The following is an 18,196-nucleotide window of genomic DNA, read 5'->3' on the forward strand; positions in this document are numbered from 1 at the left end:
TAAGCTTCTGATGAGCCAAAGGGCGGATTGATGGGCAGCGATCGATCCAGCAGGGGTCAATTTTCCCTGTCTAGCATAGACACGATAAATTAACAGCCGATCGCTCTAGTGTTGACTCTGGTACTCCACCTCAACGAAAAGCGCAAGGGGAATCAACGGGAGAGTGTCTCCCGTCAACACACCACAGTGAAGACACTGCGGTAAGTAGATCTAAGTACGTTGACTTCAGATACATTATTCAGGTAGCTGAAGTTGCATAACTTAGATCAGTTCCCCCCCTCCCATAGTGTAGACCAGCCCAAAATGTCAGCTTGGCTGGTCCAGAAGAAAAAGGTCCTGGTGACACTAGGGTGCAGTCTTAGGGAAGAGGCAACTACTCACACAAAGGCAATCCTCTGCAGGTATCTGTGAGAGAGAGAAGGGTTAAGGTGTCAGGCTCACTGGCTCACTCTTGTAGGTCACCCTTTCTGATGGGAGATTTGATTGTACAATGACAGGTTATGTAACAAATCAGGCAGAAAATTCTCTAACTAAAACCGTAGGTGAAATTCAGATTCTGTCTACTCTCGAGGGCAACAGGGGAAGGAGACTTTTGAAGAGCAAACACCGATAGGGACATATTTACAGAAAAGGGAAACAGGGAGGCAATAAAATACTGCTCAAAGCCTAGGGGGCCAGATTCAGGATGGGGCCCGGAGGCTTGATAAAATACAGAGGCTTTTGCTATTTGCTCACAAAGACACGTTTCCCTACCTGCGCTCCAAGAAACAAATTAACCAGATTTCCATTGGCCCCCTTCTCCTCCCCCTTGGCATGAGAGAAAAGAGCAGCCTGGTCTTTCAATTCTAATTGTATACAAGTTGTGGTAGCTCCTGATGAAACTTGCAGTCAATAACTAGAGACATCTGAAGAGACATAATGGGAACTGTCCCTATAGCTTCACCATTATCCAGCTTTTATTAAGTCTAAAATCAGTAATTTTATTCTTTTTTGTCTGAAGTTCTGCAGAGATATGAAAACAGACCCAAACTAAACAAGACACATCACAAGCAGGCCACTGTGATAGTCAATGTGCTTCCCAGCAAGCAGGACACAGCAAGCTCAGGATGCTGGTGCTCCAATAATGGAGAGTACTTACTTAGGTGGAATAATACCCACTCGAGTCAATACTGAGGCTTCTAAACTTATTGTTAAATAGGTTCCAATAGAGATTTGAAACCCAGTCTCACAAAGTGCCTCCCCAAGTTCTTCTCCTTTGCTGGGAGGAAGAGACATTAGAAAAGTAGATTCATAGATACTAAGGTCAGAATGGACCATTATGATCATCTAGTCTGACCTCCTGCACAACACAGGCCACAGAATCTCACCCACCCACTCTTGCGAAAAACCTCTCACCTATATCTGAGCTATTGAAGTCCTCAAATCATGGTTTAAACACTTCAAGGAGCAGAGAATCCTCCAGCAAGTGACCCGTACCCCATGCTACAGAGGAAGGCGAAAAACCTCCAGGGCCTCTTCCAATCTGCTCTGGAGGAAAATTCTTTCCCGACCCCAAATATGGCGATCAGCTAAACCCTGAGCATATGGGCAAGATTCACCAACCAGATACCCAGGAAAGAATTTTCTGTAGTAACTCAGATCCCACCCCATCTAACATCCCATGACAGGCCATTGGGCCTATTTACCATGAATATTTAAAGATCAATTAATTACCAAAATCATGTTATTCCATCATACCATCTCCTCTATAAACTTATCGAGTTTAATCTTAAAGCCAGATAGGTCTTTTGCTTCCACTGCTTCCCTTGGAAGGCTATTCCAAACTTTACTCCTCTGATGGTTAGAAACCTTCGTCTAATTTCAAGTCTAAACTTCCCAATGACCAGTTTATATCCATTTGTTCTTGTGTCCACATTGGTACTGAGCTTAAATAATTCCTCTCCCTCTCCGGTATTTATCCCTCTGATATATTTATAGAGAGCAATTATATCTCCCCTCAACCTTCTTTTAGTTAGGCTAAACAAGCCAAGCTCCTTGAGTCTCCTTTCATAAGACAGGTTTTCCATTCCTCGGATCATCCTAGTAGCCCTTCTCTGTACCTGCTCCAGTTTGAATTCATCCTTCTTAAACATGGGAGACCAGAACTGCACACAGTATTCCAGGTGAGGTCTCACCAGTGCCTTGTATAACAGTTCTAAAACCTCCTTTTCCTACTGGAAATACCTCGCCTGATGCATCCAAAGACCGCATTAGCTTTTTTCACGGCCACCATCACATGGGCAGTTGATAGTCATCCTATGATCAACCAATACTCCAAGGTCCTTCTCCTCCTCCCTTACTTCCAATTGATGCGTCCCCAGCTTATAACTAAAATTCTTGTTATTAATCCCTAAATGCATAAGCTTACACTTCTCACTATTAAATTTCATCCTATTATTATTACTCCAGTTTACAAAGTCATCCAAATCTTCCTGTATGATTTCCCGGTCCTTCTCTAAATTGGCAATACCTCCCAGCTTTGTATCATCTGCAAACTTTATTAGCAAACTCCCACTTTTTGTGCCAAGGTCAGTAATAAAAAGATTAAATAAGATTGGTCCCAAAACTGATCCCTGAGGAACTCCACTGGTAACCTCCCTCCAGCCTGACAGTTCACCTTTCAGTAGGACCCACTGTAGTCTCCTGTTAACCAATTCCTTATCCACCTTTCAATTTTTATATTGATCCCCATCTTTTCCAATTTAACTAATAATTCCCCATGTGGCACGGTATCAAACGTCTTACTGAAATCTAGGTAAATTAGATCCACTGCGTTTCCTTTGTCTAAAAAAATCTGTTACTTTCTCAAAGAAGGAGATCAGGTTGGTTTGGCACAATCTACCTTTTGTAAAACCATGTTGTATTTTGTCCCATTTACCATTGACTTCAATGTCCTTAACTACTTTTTCCTTCAAAAAATTTTTCCAAGACCTTGCATACTACAGATGTCAAACTAACAGGCCTGTAGTTACCCGGATCACTTTTTTTCCTTTCTTAAAAATAGGAACTATGTTAACAATTCTCCAATCATACGGTACAACCCCTGAGTTTACAGATTCATTAAAAATTCTTGCTAATGGGCTTGCAATTTCGGGTGTCAATTCCTTTAATATTCTTGGATGAAGATTATCTGGGCCTCCCGATTTAGTCCCATTAAACTGTTCGAGTTTCACTTCTACCTCAGATATGGTAATATCTACCTCCATATCCTCATTCCCATTTGTCATGATACCATTATCCCTAAGATCCTCTTTAGCCTTATTAAAGACTGAGGCAAAGTATTTCTTTAGATATTGGGCCATGCCTAGATTATTCTTGACCTCCACTCCATCCTCAGTGTTTAGCGGTCCCACTTCTTTCTTTGTTTTCTTCTTATTTATATGGCTATAGAACCTTTTACTATTGGTTTTAATTCCCTTTGCAAAGTCCAACTCTACTTGACTTTTAGCCTGTCTCACTTTATCCCTACACGTTCTGACCTCAATTAGGTAGCTTTCCTTGCTGATCCCTCCCATCTTCCACTCCCTGTATGCTTTCTGCTTTTTCTTAATCACCTCTCTGAGATGCTTGCTCATCCAGCTTGGTCTACAACTCCTGCCTATGAATTTTTTCCCCTTTCTTGGGATGCAGGCTTCCGATAGCTTCTGCAGCTTTGATTTAAAGTAGTCCCAGACCTTCTCTGCCTTTAGATCCATAAATTCTTCAGTCCAATCCACTTCCCTAATTTCCTTAATTTTTGGAAGTCAACCCTTTTGAAATCAAAAACCCTAGTTCCAGATTTATTTTTGTTAATCCTTCCATTCAGTTTGAACTGAATTAGCTCATGATCACTTGAACCAAGTTTATCCCCTACAACCATTTCTTCTATGAGGTCCTCACTACTCACCAAAACCAAATCTAAAATGGCATCCCCTCTAGTCGGTTCAGCAACTACTTGATGAAGGAATCCATCAGCTATTGCATCTAGGAAAATCTGAACCCTATTATTATTACTAGCACTCGTCCTCCAGTCTATATCTGGAAAGTTAAAGTCTTCCATGATCACGCAGTTTCCATTAGTATTTACTTCATTAAAAACATTAAAGAGGGCTCTATCCATATCCAAATTATATCCTGGTGGTCTATATCACACCCCAAGCACTATCCCAGGGGAGGCTCTACTAGTTTTTTTCCGCAATGTGATTTTTGCCCCGATGGACTATGTCTTATCCATTACATCGCTTCTTATTTCTTTACATTCTACCTCATCATTGACATACAATGCTACTCTACCACCTTTACCTTTATTTCGGTCTTTCCTAAACAGCACATACCCTTCAATACCTGTAGTCCAGTCATGACTACCATTCCACCATATTTCTGTTATCCCTATAATATCTGGTTTCACTTCCTGCACCAGTAGCTCTAGTTCCTCCATTTTGTTACCTAGGCTCCTCGCACTGGTGTACAAACATCTTAATTTTTGCTGTTTGGTCTTGCTCACATTCTGTACTCTATTAGGCACGGTCATTCTACAGCCAGTATAACCTAGACTGGTATCCACACTGCCCTTTCTCCTTATATAAATTCTCCTATCCACGGCTGTATCCTTTCTTACTTTGTTTTCTTCCCTCTCAATGCTAAAATCCAGCATGGAGATTACCTGGACATCTCCCAACCATCTCCCCCAAATTCCTAGTTTAAAGATCTCTTAATCAGTTGTGCCAGTCTCCATCCTAGAAGTCTATATCCTTCTCTACTCAGATGAAGTCCATCTGGAGAGAACTGTCCTCTGTCCATGAATGCCTCCCAGCGGCCATACATCCCAAAGCCCTCCTTATTGCACCACTGCCTAAGACGTCTGTTGATAGTCATAATCTTGTCATGCCTTTGTTGCCCTTTTCTAGGAACAGGCAGAATCCCACTAAAGATCACCTGAGCCTCGATTTCCTTAAGCGTCTTCCCCAGCCTAGCATAGACTCCCTTAATACTTTCCAGCGAGAATCTAGTCATATCATTTGTTCCCACATGAAGGATAATTAGGGGATTCTTTCCCGCTCTCTTTAGGATCCTTTTCAACCTCAGGTCTACATCCAATATCTTAGCACCTGGAAGACAGCACACCTTTCTATTCTCTGGATCAGCTCTGGTTACAGGCCTGTTTATTCTTCTCAGTAAAAAGAGTCCCTGATCACATAGACCTGCCTTTTCCTGGTGATGGTGCTATTCTCCAGTCTATCCCCTGTTCCCTCTGGCTGCAAGTTCTTTTCATTCCTATTATCCCTTGTAATCCTCTTCAACCCATCCTGTATCCTCCTGGGCTCATATTTGGTGTAGTCTCCATTGACTCTTCCCCTTTTCCTATAGGACCAGCTCCTCTTCTCTTTTCCTTGCCCTTCCACCTTCAGTGACTACCTGCTGAGCCCCTTCTTCATTTTCCAACTCTGCAAACCTGTTCTTAAGCTCCATTTCTCCTTCACTAGCCCATCTTTTCCTCTGCCTGGTTCTTTTAGTCACATGCTTCCACTGACCACTTTCCTCACCTAGTTCCAGTCTCCCCTCAGAATTCCTCAATCCTGCTTCCATCTGCAAGTCTGAGCTTTTCCCTTCAGATACTTCATGTCTTTGCTCCATAATCTGCTCAAACCCCTTTCTAAACTCAACCAGACTTTCTACCTGCATCTCCAAACTTCGGATCTTTTCCTCCATCAGCTCTATCAGACGGCATTTCATGCAGACAAAACTCTACCAGGTACCCCCTCCAGGATCATGTACATACCGCAGCTTCCACATCCAGTCATCTTCATTGTGTCTTCCACTACGTGAGCCACTCCCACTGCTGCCTCTGTATCTGTCATAGCCTTCCCACCTAAGTCCTGTTAATCTAGGAAACACAAACCACACCAAAATACCACCACCCACAGAAAAAACAAACCCAAAATAAGCACCACAATACAAACTCCCCTGTTTACAGCTCTGTTTGCTAGCTCCTGTGCCGTTACATTCACTTGCATGAACTGCTTAAGAGGAAGTAAATAAATGAAGAATAGTCTTTGGGTCAAAGCCAGTGAAGAGGGGATTTCCCTTACATTTCCTCTGCACACACCTTCACTTCATCCTTGCCCATTAGCCTCTGCCCCATCAAGCCCACAAGAGTAAAAACAGCCACCATCTTAAGAGGACCCAAAGGGTTTTCCATGGTCTGGCACAGGTAGCAGTATCTTTATGGCACAGAAATAGAGTCCAAGAGCCAAGGGGACTCTTCTTCCCTTGTCTCACGATTTTCATCAGGTGAACAGCATTCCCCCCTTCCCCTTCATAGACTCATAGAATATCAGGGTTGGAAGGGACCTCAGGATGTCATCTAGTCCAACCCCGTGCTCAAAGCAGGACCAATCCCCAACTAAATCATCCCAGCCAGGGCTTTGTCAAGCCTCACTTTAAAAACTTCCAAGGAAGAAGATTCCACCACCTTCCTAGGTAACGCATTCCAGTGTTTCACCACCCTCATAGTGAAAAAGTTTTTCCCAATATCCAACCTAAACCTCCCACACTGCAACTTGAGACCATTACTCCTTGTTCTGTCATCTGCTACCACTGAGAACAGTCTAGATCCATCCTCTTTGGAACCCCCTTTCAGGTAGTTGAAAGCAGCTATCAAATCCCCCCTCATTCTTCTCTTCCACAGACTAAACAATTCCAGTTCCCTCGGTCTCTCCTCATAAGTCATGTGTTCCAGTCCCCTAATCATTTTTGTTGCCCTCCGCTGGATGTTTTCCAATTTTTCCACATCCTTTTTGTAGTGTGGGGCCCAAAACTGGATAAAGTACTCCAGATGAGGCCTCACCAATGTCGAATAGAGGGGAATGATCATGTCCCTCGATCTGCTGGCAATGCTCCTACTTATACAGCCCAAAATGCCATTGACTTTCTCGGCAACAAGGGCACACTGTTGACTCATATCCAGCTTCTCGTCCACTGTAACCCCTAGGTCCTTTTCTGCAGAACCGCTGCCTAGCCATTCAGTCCCTAGTCTGTAGCGGTGCATGGGATTCTTCCTTCCTAAGTGCAGGACTCTGCACTTGTCCTTGTTGAAACCTCATCAGATTTCTTTTGGCCCAATCCTCTAATTTGTCTAGGTCCCTCTGTATCCTATCCCTACCCTCCAGCCTTGTTCACAATGGCTCTTTGGGGATGCTCTTTTACAGAGTTGGCTTTGTACCAAGAACCCCTTACATTGCAGAGTATGCTGAGGAGACTGGTCACTGACCCTCGCAGTTCAGCCAACAACGCCAAACTCTCAGTCCTGGAGCCTCTATTGCTCTCTCATTCTCCTCTCTCCATCATTCTACTGCCTCATTAGAAGTCCCAGCTCTTGGCCTGCAGCCAGACAGCTGCCCTCTCCCCTTTGTTCCTTAATAAAACAGCAGGTTTGCAGAAGTCCAGTGTCATCCTGGTCACTCTTTCAGAACTCACTGGAACCCCAGCAAAGGGCTAGTGCAAGAGAATTAGCTGAGACAGGCCAAGGAACCAGGAAGGGAAGGAAATGCCTCAAATATATTTTCGAACTAAAGGGGGTGGAATTAAACAAGTAAAAAACAAAAGAAAGAAGAGAATTCTTTTATCTATTTGTTAATGGGGTTGGGGATCTCAGGGCACATGCAATACTTCTGGTTCAGGGAGATTTTCAGAGAGAGTAGGAGATTTTTCAAAGGACAAGCTCTGACCAATACAGGCTCTGGAAGAGGTGGAGGAACAGTAGCCATCTATTGAGAGCTGCAATTTTCACTTCTATCATAGTTCAGAGTCCTCCCATCCTGTGTCTAGTTTATACGAGGGGTTCTCACAATAAATTTTTTGATGGCCTCAGAGTTCAGCCACCGCTCTTGCTGTTGGCCGCTATGACAATTTTTCTTAAAATACTTAATTAACTTTAGGAAAAAATAAATAAATATGCACATATACATGTGCAATCATTTCAATTTATTTATGGAAGATTTTGGTTTTTTGCAGACTCAATAATAAAAATAATGTACAGTTCTCTATTCTTTACTGGATCTAAACAGAATAGAAACAAATAAGGTGCTTTGCATATTCTTGTCTTTTGTTGTTGTAGTTTTGTTTTTGGTTGCTTTTTTTTTTTAAAAAAAGACTTACTAGCTAGTAATTCTGCTGCAAAAAGTAGTATCTGTATGTTTGCTAATATCACTTTTCATAGCAGAATTATTAGCTAGTTAGGAGGCTGTGATAAGTGATAATAACAACCGTATAAATATCAATTTTCACAGCAGACTTACTCAGCCCTGGCAAGCCAGGGCACAAATTAAGCCCTGGATGGGAAGGTGGGTAGAGGGACAATGGTCGCCAGGGGAAACGGGGAGGACGCGAGCCCAGGTCAGAGCCCACCACCTCACGGTCCGAGCCTGAGGAGACTGTAGGGGGGCCAGGGACAATGAAGGGGAGGGGAGTGTGAGCCCGGAGCCAGCACCCGCCGCTGCGTGGCTGGGGTTCAGGGCCGGAGCGCAAAGTCCCATGACTGGAACCTGCCACCCGCCGCCCCAGGGTTGATGCCCGAAGCCCAAGTCTCATCATCCCTGGGAAGGTGGGGAATTCACTGGCTGCCTCCAGTGGCTCCAGAGGTGGGGAAGGGTCCAACCCCTTCTAGTGGCCCTGGGGGAGAGGCACTGCTCCCCCCCACCCCCTTAACTGCCCAGGAGGCTGTGGCCATTGTGGCCACATTTGAGAAACACGGATTTAGGTCCTGGGCACCTTTCTGTCACAATCAAGGGAAGCTCTCAGAGCACTACAGGATTCATTAAGTAACATGATGAGCATTACAAGATCTTTGGTGAAGGAAGTGCACTAGTGAGGGAAAAGCATATGTATGCAAATGAACTAAACTCACCTGTATACAGTGGTTAGTGGGAGGCCAACACCCCACTGTCTAGAAATCAAGCTCAGTTTAAAAACACCACAAAGTTGTCTTCCCTCTTCCCCACCCTTCTCCAAGGTGAATCTACAAACGTGCAGAAGAGCTTGAGGCAGCGGGGCATTCGGTATAAGAGGTAAATTTAAGAAAAGTCTTTTTTTTTTTTTTGGTTAATCTTGCAATAGCCTTTCATGAAAAATAGCCAGCAGCCTGTGACCGAGACAATGAACACACCTTGGGGTTCAGAGGACACCATACAGCAGTGGGGTTAACTACCATGGCCAGAGTTAAACCTGGGGTAAGCCAGATAACTCACTGAAGCTGTAAGAGTTTACACCAGGGCTCCATTTGATTCAGTGTTTTCAGAACATTTTAATTCACAGATTATAAAGCCAGAAGGCACTGTTGTGATTATCTCATTTGACTTCTTGTACAACACAGGCAACAGGACTTCCCTGAATTAATTCCTGTTTGAACTAGAGCATATCCTCTGGAAAAACATCCAATCTTGGTTTAAAAATGTCCACTGATGGAGAATTCACCACATATGATAACCTCAGAGCTCACAGTTACCCTGGCAGTAGCCTCTCTTCCCTCTCAGGACGTAGAGATTTCCTTCCACCTTGCCATCGCCTGCAGCACATGCATCCGATGAAGTCAGCTGTAGCTCATGAAACCTTATGCTCAAATAAATTTGTTAGTCTCTAAGGTGCCACAAGTCCTCCTTTTAATTTTGCGAATACAGACTAACACGGCTGCTACTCTGAAACCTGTCATGAATGTAACATGTGCTTCAATACCCTGCCAGCACCTCTTTCCAGCAGATTTCCACAACACCAAGGGAAACTTTCTAGCAAGGTTCACTGTACACAGAATTCTCTGGGAACTAAAATTGCCCAGGTATTTGGTTTATAAAGAAAACCTCACAACCTCCAAGCTAACAGGATCTTTCACTGCCCTCTGCTGTTACCAGTCATTCAGCCTCCAATTTACTCTTTAATAATGTCAGGCTGGGGCTCAGGACTGGCAGCTTCCCAGCTTCTTTCTCAGGCGAGTTGGAGCTGCAGCTTGTGAATATGCTGAAGTTTAATGCAATCTGTCTTCTTTGGTAATCACATTCCATCTGCACTAGGCGCAATAAAGATGTATTGTAATGCATTTGCTAAAGATATATTCTGCTGAAAAGGCTACCAGCCTGATTTACAGAGGGCAAGGAGGAAGCATTGCCTAGCAGAGACTGGCAAGAGATGTGCCCTGCTCTGCACACAGCAACACGGGGCAGAGACTGAGCAGCAGGAGCACAGGGCCTGTTTTACTTTAGAGCTGAGGAAGAAAAAGAAACCACGTTTTAGGAACTGGTGACTTTAAAGATATCAGAGAAAAGACCATTCCCTGGCAGCTTTAACCTTGCTGATTTGCAGACATACAAAGACCTTCTTTATAAACAGAAAGGAAAAAAATTCCAGTAGGACTTGCAACAACATTTGGTCTAATATATCCTGACAATTTTCCCATCTCCTTCTGTCGGGGCTTCTTCTGGGAGCTGGCTGGCAGCTTGTTTCACGTTAGACTTAAATCAGGCAAACAGCTTCCCCTCACAATGGTAATGCAAAGGAGAGAAGCTCCCCTCACAATAGTCTCAGATTCTCCCTTTCAAACAGGTGATCCCATGAGAAGTATCTCAGTCTCATATTCCCTACAAAGCTCTGCTTTTTCCCTGAAGTCCACCCCACCATAAACCACGACACCCTTCAAGAAATTGCTCAATCAGAGCAGATGGCCCTGTACCTGGAAGGACACTTTCCTCTTTCCTTACACACTAGAAATCCCACATCTTATACTCTCCACCACCTCAAAGACTATTTTTGCCAATTGAAAGCCCTGGAAAGTGTAAATTTCTAGTGGAAGTGGTCTGTGAATTGTGCACGTTTTCCATTCCCTTTCTTTTGTTCAAATACTGATGGCCTAATTCTTCCAAGATGTTGAGCAGCCAAAATGGATGGATGTTAATGGTAGCTGTATGCGCGCTGCACCTCTGAAAATCAGATCATAAGGGGTGCAGGTTTCCTATGCTGAGACAGCAATTTTGGGATACCCATAATACCTTAGAGAACACACCTTGGTCTAATTTGCCAATCTAGGGAAACTAATGGCAAGCAGCAACAATAGGAGGCAAGTCCCCCAATTTGGGGTGCAATACTAGGAGACAGAGCACTTAGTGCTCTGGTCATTCAAAAATATTGCTGATGTTGGAAATATTGCTTTGCCATCTTAAACGAGAAGGGTGCAGCTTGCATGGTCCACAGGAAAAGTTGAGATTTGGGGAAAATGACAAGATTCATGAGAAGCTTAGCAGAAACCCAACAGTGGTTGGCAATACTGTCTCAAGATACTAACAAAGAGCATCAGCCCCTGCTGCAACTGGGGGGGGGGCGGGGGTCAGCAGCCTGTGTGGAGGTCCTGGGGAGAGATTGAGGCCTGTGAACATTCTGACCTTGCCATCAGGGCCACAGCAATCTGAGAGAAATCTCCTCATAAGGAAAACACCATACAGAGAGGACAGCAAAGCCAGCAGGATGCAGTGGGGAAGTAACTGTTACCTTCTGTGCTGAACTAACACAGCGCTGGTACTCCTTGGCCAACTCTGAGCACTTGAGCACTTCATGCTTGTTTTCTTGGTAGCACTTCAGAATCTCAGACTGCAGCCCTCCACATATAGGCTCAGTGTTCCTCCGCCTGTAGGGAAAACGAGAACAGGAGGATCTGTGACAAGGGTAATGTTCACTTATTTACTTCAACTCTACCAGTTCCCATACATATGCCAACCCCTGCACTGGAACCACGAGAAAAATCTTCATAAAAAAAGTTATCCAGTAGGAATAGCAACCACCAAAGGAGTGCCATTTCAGTTGAGGAGTTCAAAGCACTTAGCAAATATAAGCCTCAATCTCCCATGAGGTTAGAAGGGTTAACCCTATTCAGTAAGTGAGGAAAGAGAGAGAAATTGCATGATTTGCCCAGATCACACAAAAAATCTTTGGCAGAGCTGGAGGTAAATCCCAGGAATCCGGGCTGAACCACAAGACTCTCCAAAACAACCAGAGGTCTACCCTAAAAGTCGGAGGAGCAACCATGACTTGTTGAATAAGCCATCTCATTCTCCAATTTATATCAGAGCTATTCAAGTATGTCAAAACAAAACAAAACAGAGCAGGTTTGGGTATGTGACTGCAGCTCAAGTAGACATGCATGAGCTAGCTTTAAGCTAGCTAGAGCAATAAAGCTGTGGCAGCACATGTTTCAGCATGGACTAGTCTCACATGTAATTACCCAGGGTTCTAGACAGGCTTGTACAGTCTGCATTGCAGTCCATGCTACCATGGCTTCACTGCTTCAGCACACTAGCTAGGTAGATTAAAGCTAGCTCAGATATATCTACTAAGGCTGCAATCATACCCCATGATTGTCATGTAGACTTGCAGGAGGTGTCTGAAGAGCATCTATAACTTGTTGAATAAATCACCTCACAATCTCCAATTTAAGTCACAGCTATTTAAGCATTTCAAAAAAACCCCCAGCAGGCTTGGGGTCATCATGACCATTCTAGTGGCCAGAAAAAGTAGGGAGTAAGAGTGTGACTAAATCTGTTTTTTTATTTTTTGAAATAGTCTATTTAATATTCATCTATAGGTGACATTTACAGCTACCCAGGGATAATGTGGGATCATCCCTCATATACTGTAAGATATGCATGTACATACAATTCACAAGCAGCAACAGTACAAATAATGGAGAAGGCAGAGGTGAAAACACCAGCAATGATGGTACTTAGATACTAAGCAAAATGCCATCATCTACACAGACAGGCATACACAAACTGCAGGATTTGCACCACACTTTAGAACTTGTGTGCAAGTGTGTGCATATGTTAAGGAGGGAGTGCACACAGGAAGAAATTCTCAGATGTAATCTACTACACCTTAAATCCCCACTTTTCCTGCACTGCTATATTTGTAGGGTCTGTCTCTGAACATTGAACCCAGCTCTTCTTTCCACAGCACTTGATCCTACAGGCAAGTTGTAAACCTGTGCTATGACATCACATTCATTTCCCGAGCAACAAACACAGTGTCATCAATGCATCCATACGACTTCAGTGCACAGTCACAGAGGCGCTGAGAAGGAGTTTCTGGATGTTGCACCTGCTGCATATTCAAGCTATTATTTGAGTCATGTTTCTTTCTACTGGGCAAAAAAACTAAAAATTCTGTGCTTCTTGGATCCTTTGTGATTGTAGTGAGGATGCGGGGAAGGGAGCTCAGACATGAACTTCCAGCCCTCACATTTTTTAGTTTGGGGATGCATTGGGGGGGGGGCATGATGAGGGCAAAATATTCTGTTATATCTGTATACTTCTCTGAGAAAATTGTACTAGGATACTGTCCAAGAAGTACACCTTCAGCCTTGATCACACCACCAAGTCTCAAGGGCAAAGCTCTAGCATTTATCAGGAACAACATGCCCCACACACCAGCCACAGTATGAAAAGTAACAGCAACATTGCTGTGCTTGGATTAGACACAGTCAAATAATTTAGACCCTCCCTCCCCCTGAAATGGTATGGTCTTTAAAAAGAAGGTAATTCCTATGTAGGATCCCTGGAGTATGTTAATTATTTTGTGTGTCATATTAAACAAAAAAATCTTTTAAAAGACTTCCAAAAGTTTGAAATGGAAAAGAACTTGCAGGGAACTTCAGAAACTCATACGGTTGGCATTTTGCTCTGTCACTGCAATTTTAATATCATTCTAATCAACTCAGTGAGTCCTTTGAAACAATACCAAACAGGGCTAGGTCAGGAAATATCACCAAATCCCTCAATTCATTGGGAAAGTTAAGACTTTTTAAATTAGGTTTTTAACTCAGCGTATTAAAAAAAACCTAAAGTGTATTTTGTAACTTCATCCAACAGGAGGGAAGGAGGAAGAAAGATACAATACATTATGAAATCATTCCTCTATATTCACCTGAATTTAACAGTGTGATATAAGCTTCTCAGATGGATGGATACATTTTAGAGTGTTTGGGTTTCACTTTGCCAGTCTCAGAATGGAGGGCCATTAAGCCCTTATTTGTTGGTTCCTCCCCTGCTATGGTGCCTGCCTTCACTGACTAAGATCAATGATAAATTAGGACAAACTTGAGAGCTCATGGCACCCTCTTGCCCAGACTGTGCCAAGGGGCGCAGGCAGCACTGCATGGAGTTAAAAACATAACCAACTTATAGAAAGCAACTGGTGACATGCTTACCACTGCCTTCTCCCCTGCAAGAGGTGAGAGACCAACCCATGAAAAATGACAGAGGTTGCCTGGGGGACAGCTGCATTACCAGTGTATCTGCCACTGCTTCACAGAACACCCCAAACAGCAGAGAGTTTACACAGCAACTGAATTTCAGTTGGCCAGAGTTGTCATAAACACCTTATCCCTGCTTCAATAAATTAATATATTTTTCAATATGAAAGCCAAGATCTAATCTACACACAAGTTGCACCAATTTAAACAGGTTTAGATCAATAAACTAGAGGAATAAAACACAAAGACAGTTAAGTTGATTATTGATTTAAGACATTCTTAAATTGATTTAAGAGTGCCTGCACAAGTGAATTGCACTGATTTAACTAAATCTGTTTTGTAGCCTTACTTAGGTAAATCAGTAGAACTTGTATTTAAACAAGGCCTTTGCTTTCACTCAAAAAAGGAGTCTCATAGTTGTAAAGAAAACCTTAAAAATTTGAAGGAATGTAACCAATGCAGTAAAGTCTGCTGAGTTTGTAAATAGCCTAAAACAATAGCTCTGAAAGGAGTGGACTGTCCCATCTATGAGGTGCCCAATAACCATTTAGATGCCAGGTCTGTTAACTATCTCACTACTGCTCAAACCATGTCACGGATGGAGCAGGAAGATCACAGAACTGCATGATCTACTGCAAGTGAAAGCTGATTTTGGTGCTATAAGCAGGTAGCATCTAGGAGGTTCCACCATTTCTCCCTCCAGCCCTCAATCTGACCTGGGGAGCTAAGAAACTAGAGGGGAAGAGCCTAGCCCAGGGGTCCGTGCAAACCCCCCCATCAAAGGGGTCGTTATCCTGGAGAGCCCAGTGGGACACCTAAGCCCGTGCCTGCCTGGCCCCACCATGCTCCCTGAATGAAGGGGTGCCTGGACTGCTCTGGTGGCGAATGTAAGGCTAAGCAGTTTCTTTCCTAGTTCCAGTGGCTGCTGCTCTTCCTTCTGTTCGAGGCTAGTGCAGGCTCAGGCAGACATCACTGTGCTGCTTCCTCTTGGATCATGTTTTTAATTGTTGTTTTTAAACCTGGGACCTGTGATTGTGACATCACTGCATGACTGAGAGCTGTGGCCGCAAGCACCTGTTGGGCCTATGCCTTCATCTGTCCCTGCTCACGGGTGTTTCTGAACTCCCCCTGAGAAGGAGCCACGCCTGAGGAGCCTAGTGGAATCCAGCAGAATGTCATACTTCAGACACCTTTATAATCTCCTGAGAGTGATATCCCATTTTGGCCTCTGAAGCACCTTCCTTCCCACCCCATCAACCTTGGTTAGCTACAGCCAGTAGGATCAGACTTCTCTGAGGAAGGTTTCAGAGTAGCAGCCGTGTTAGTCTGTATTCGCAAAAAGAAAAGGAGTACTTGTGGCACCTTAGAGACTAACATATGCTCAAATAAATTTATTAGTCTCTAAGGTACCACAAGTACTCCTTTTCTTTCTGGGAAGATGGCATTCTAGCCTCCCCACTGGGCTGCTGTTGGTAAGACAGGGTACTCAGAAAAAAGGGGTCTGGTGCAGTGACACATCTGGGGCTCTCTTTAGAAAGGTTCAAGGCTCATTCTGTTTTTTAAAGGGAAAAATAAAACGTATTCTTTTAAAAAAAGACTATGCTGGCTCCAGAGAAGGCTAGACTCTTAGACCTTGTTTAATATATTGAGTTATAATTCCCACCAGTGTTACTGAAACGGATAGATGGGACTCATCTACGGGGCTGAGAGAAGGACAGGAGGCAGGGTTGCAAGGTTAGGGGCTTGAACAATGCCCCAGAAAGAAAAATGAAGCATATCCATATGAAAGTCTAAATCCATAATCTATGCCCCTGTCTGCATATCGGGCAAGGTGTAAGTCAACAGGTGGAAAGAGGAACAGCTGAGACTAGAAATAAAACAACTCATTAGTTTTGCCTCTCTCATCAAACTGGGGGAAAACAAACCTTTGCTTCTCTGCTGTCCAATGAGAAGGAAGGCTGTGTACACATGAAATCCAGGATTTCAGATCCTCCTCTCCCCCTCCCACTGAGTAAGCTAAATCAGGTCTTTGTCTGGAAAAGAAGGGAGAGGTTTTCTTAAATGAAACAAAGGGCATCTTTCTCTCTGCTATCCCTTGAGGTAAGCATGGAACCAGAGAGATCTTGCTGCATTTCGACACGCTGAGAGTTACCAATTCCTATCTCTTTCCATGTATTCCCTTTATTTAATAAATGAAATCTCATCAACTTATCCTTCTTCTATTATCACTGCTGACATCAATCTGATAATATTGGCTTGGCGTGGAATCGTGCTATTATATGTCCTCCTGATATTTAATTTAAGAGAAACGTCTGCAGTGAGGTGAATATGTGAAACAAGCTTTTTATTACTGGCAGCAGTAAGGACGCTGGGAGTGAATTAGACATTCATCTTAGTCAGGACCAATCTAGTGGCTCAGAAGAGGTTTTCTCTTTAACCCTCTCTTGGCTGTTCAGCAGTGGCAGGTAACTGCTACTCCAGCCAACAGCTGCATTCATCTGTCTTGGCAAATTCATCTCTGTGTGAATATAAACCCAATGAAGAAGTGCAGAGTGCCTGAGAGGTTAAAGCAAGGTTCCTAAAGAATTTCCACCATACATTCTGGGCTAATAAAAGAGTGTTTGTCAAAATGTTTGTCAATTAATCAGACAGTAACACTTCCCCCTCCACAACACACACACTGAGACAGCCAGCTATTACAGGGATAGATTAAGGCAAGATCCTTGGGATCTAGGCCCCAGGGGCAGATGCAGAAACAAGGCAGAGATACAGGCCACAGGGAAGTACCCTGCTGTTTGCTAGTGGTAGGCTGTCTCCTTTAGGAGGAAGATCATGGACTCAGGATTGGGAGGTGGTGAGGAGGAGAGCCTTCTGCATCTGGGAGGAAGACCATAAGGCTATGTCTACACTACGCAGCTTTTACAACCGTGCCGCTAAAAGGCATGCAGCGTAACTGCTGTTTGTTGGCAAGAGAGAGCTCTTCTGCCGATAAAAAAAATTCCACCCCTAATGAGCGGCAGCAGCTTTGTCCTGCCGACAAAGTGCTGTTCACACCAGCGCTTTTTGTTTGTAAAACTTTTGTCGCTGGGGGTGGGGTGGGGGTTTATCACCCCTGAAAGACCAAAGTTTTGCCAACGAATTTCCAGTGTAGACAAAGTCTAAGTATCTGCATGGTGACAGAAGGTTTAACTAAAAGAAGAGTCCATCATGGAGTAGCTCAAGGGTGGTTGTTGCACAAAACTTTGGTAGAGGTAAGTGACATTTAATCTTAAACTTATCCCTGGGGTTAGTTGCACTGAGAAAACAGGGCTGTAAATGCTGCAGTAACAGAGAATGGCAGGAGGATATTCTGTTCTAAAGATTAATGGAAAACATGCTCATTCTTCCTAGTCAGTCAGAAAAGGGAGACCAGACCAGTGCCTGCCCACATAAACCTCTGTCTTTCCACCACAGAGTTGGTTCCTAACTTTCCCCAAGTTCATGAACTTTCAGATAAAGGATTTTGGTTCAGGCCCTGTTCTCCACCTTTCTGGGACAGAGTTCCCAACTCCGGAAGTCAGTTTATTTACCCAACTGCCTCAAAAAAATCCCTAAACCCTTCCAGTATTCACCACTGTTTTGTCCTGCAACTAAAAATACACCAGCAAAGTAAATATCTAGCCCTATCATTTTAGGACATAGCAGCCCCATAGGCCAGTGCAGGAGAGCAATTTCCTGGTGGTTACTATACACCAGGCAAACTACTTGATTGTTACAGAGGTCCCAGATGTAGTCAAAAGATGCCACAGAAGGTTGCTCCTTTACACACTGGTGAACTGTATACTGCAGTTACAAATGAGTTTGTGGGGGAGATGGGGTGGAATCTAAACCTAGACATTTTCATGCATTTACTCA

General features: G+C 43.7%; 1 protein-coding gene across 12 annotated transcripts in view; it reads right to left on the bottom strand.

Annotated features, from left to right (window-relative positions):
* Nucleotides 1–18,196, bottom strand: part of CHCHD6 (coiled-coil-helix-coiled-coil-helix domain containing 6) — a 202,524-nt gene that overhangs the window by 66,442 nt on the left and 117,886 nt on the right. For 7 of the 12 annotated variants that reach the window (XM_043519169.1, XM_043519167.1, XM_043519172.1 and 4 more), the window contains 2 exons: nt 16,228–16,335; nt 11,548–11,683 (listed from right to left, as the gene is read on the bottom strand). In XM_043519169.1, the coding sequence (XP_043375104.1) occupies nt 11,548–11,683; nt 16,228–16,335 (244 nt within the window). Of the gene's footprint in view, nt 1–9,765; nt 10,071–11,547; nt 11,684–16,227; nt 16,336–18,196 lie in introns of those variants that run through there. The other 5 variants (XM_043519171.1, XM_038409072.2, XM_043519170.1 and 2 more) reach the window with 2 other exon arrangements.

This window comes from Dermochelys coriacea, chromosome 7, assembly GCF_009764565.3.
Source record: "Dermochelys coriacea isolate rDerCor1 chromosome 7, rDerCor1.pri.v4, whole genome shotgun sequence".
In the NCBI taxonomy this organism is placed as follows: domain Eukaryota; kingdom Metazoa; phylum Chordata; order Testudines; family Dermochelyidae; genus Dermochelys; species Dermochelys coriacea.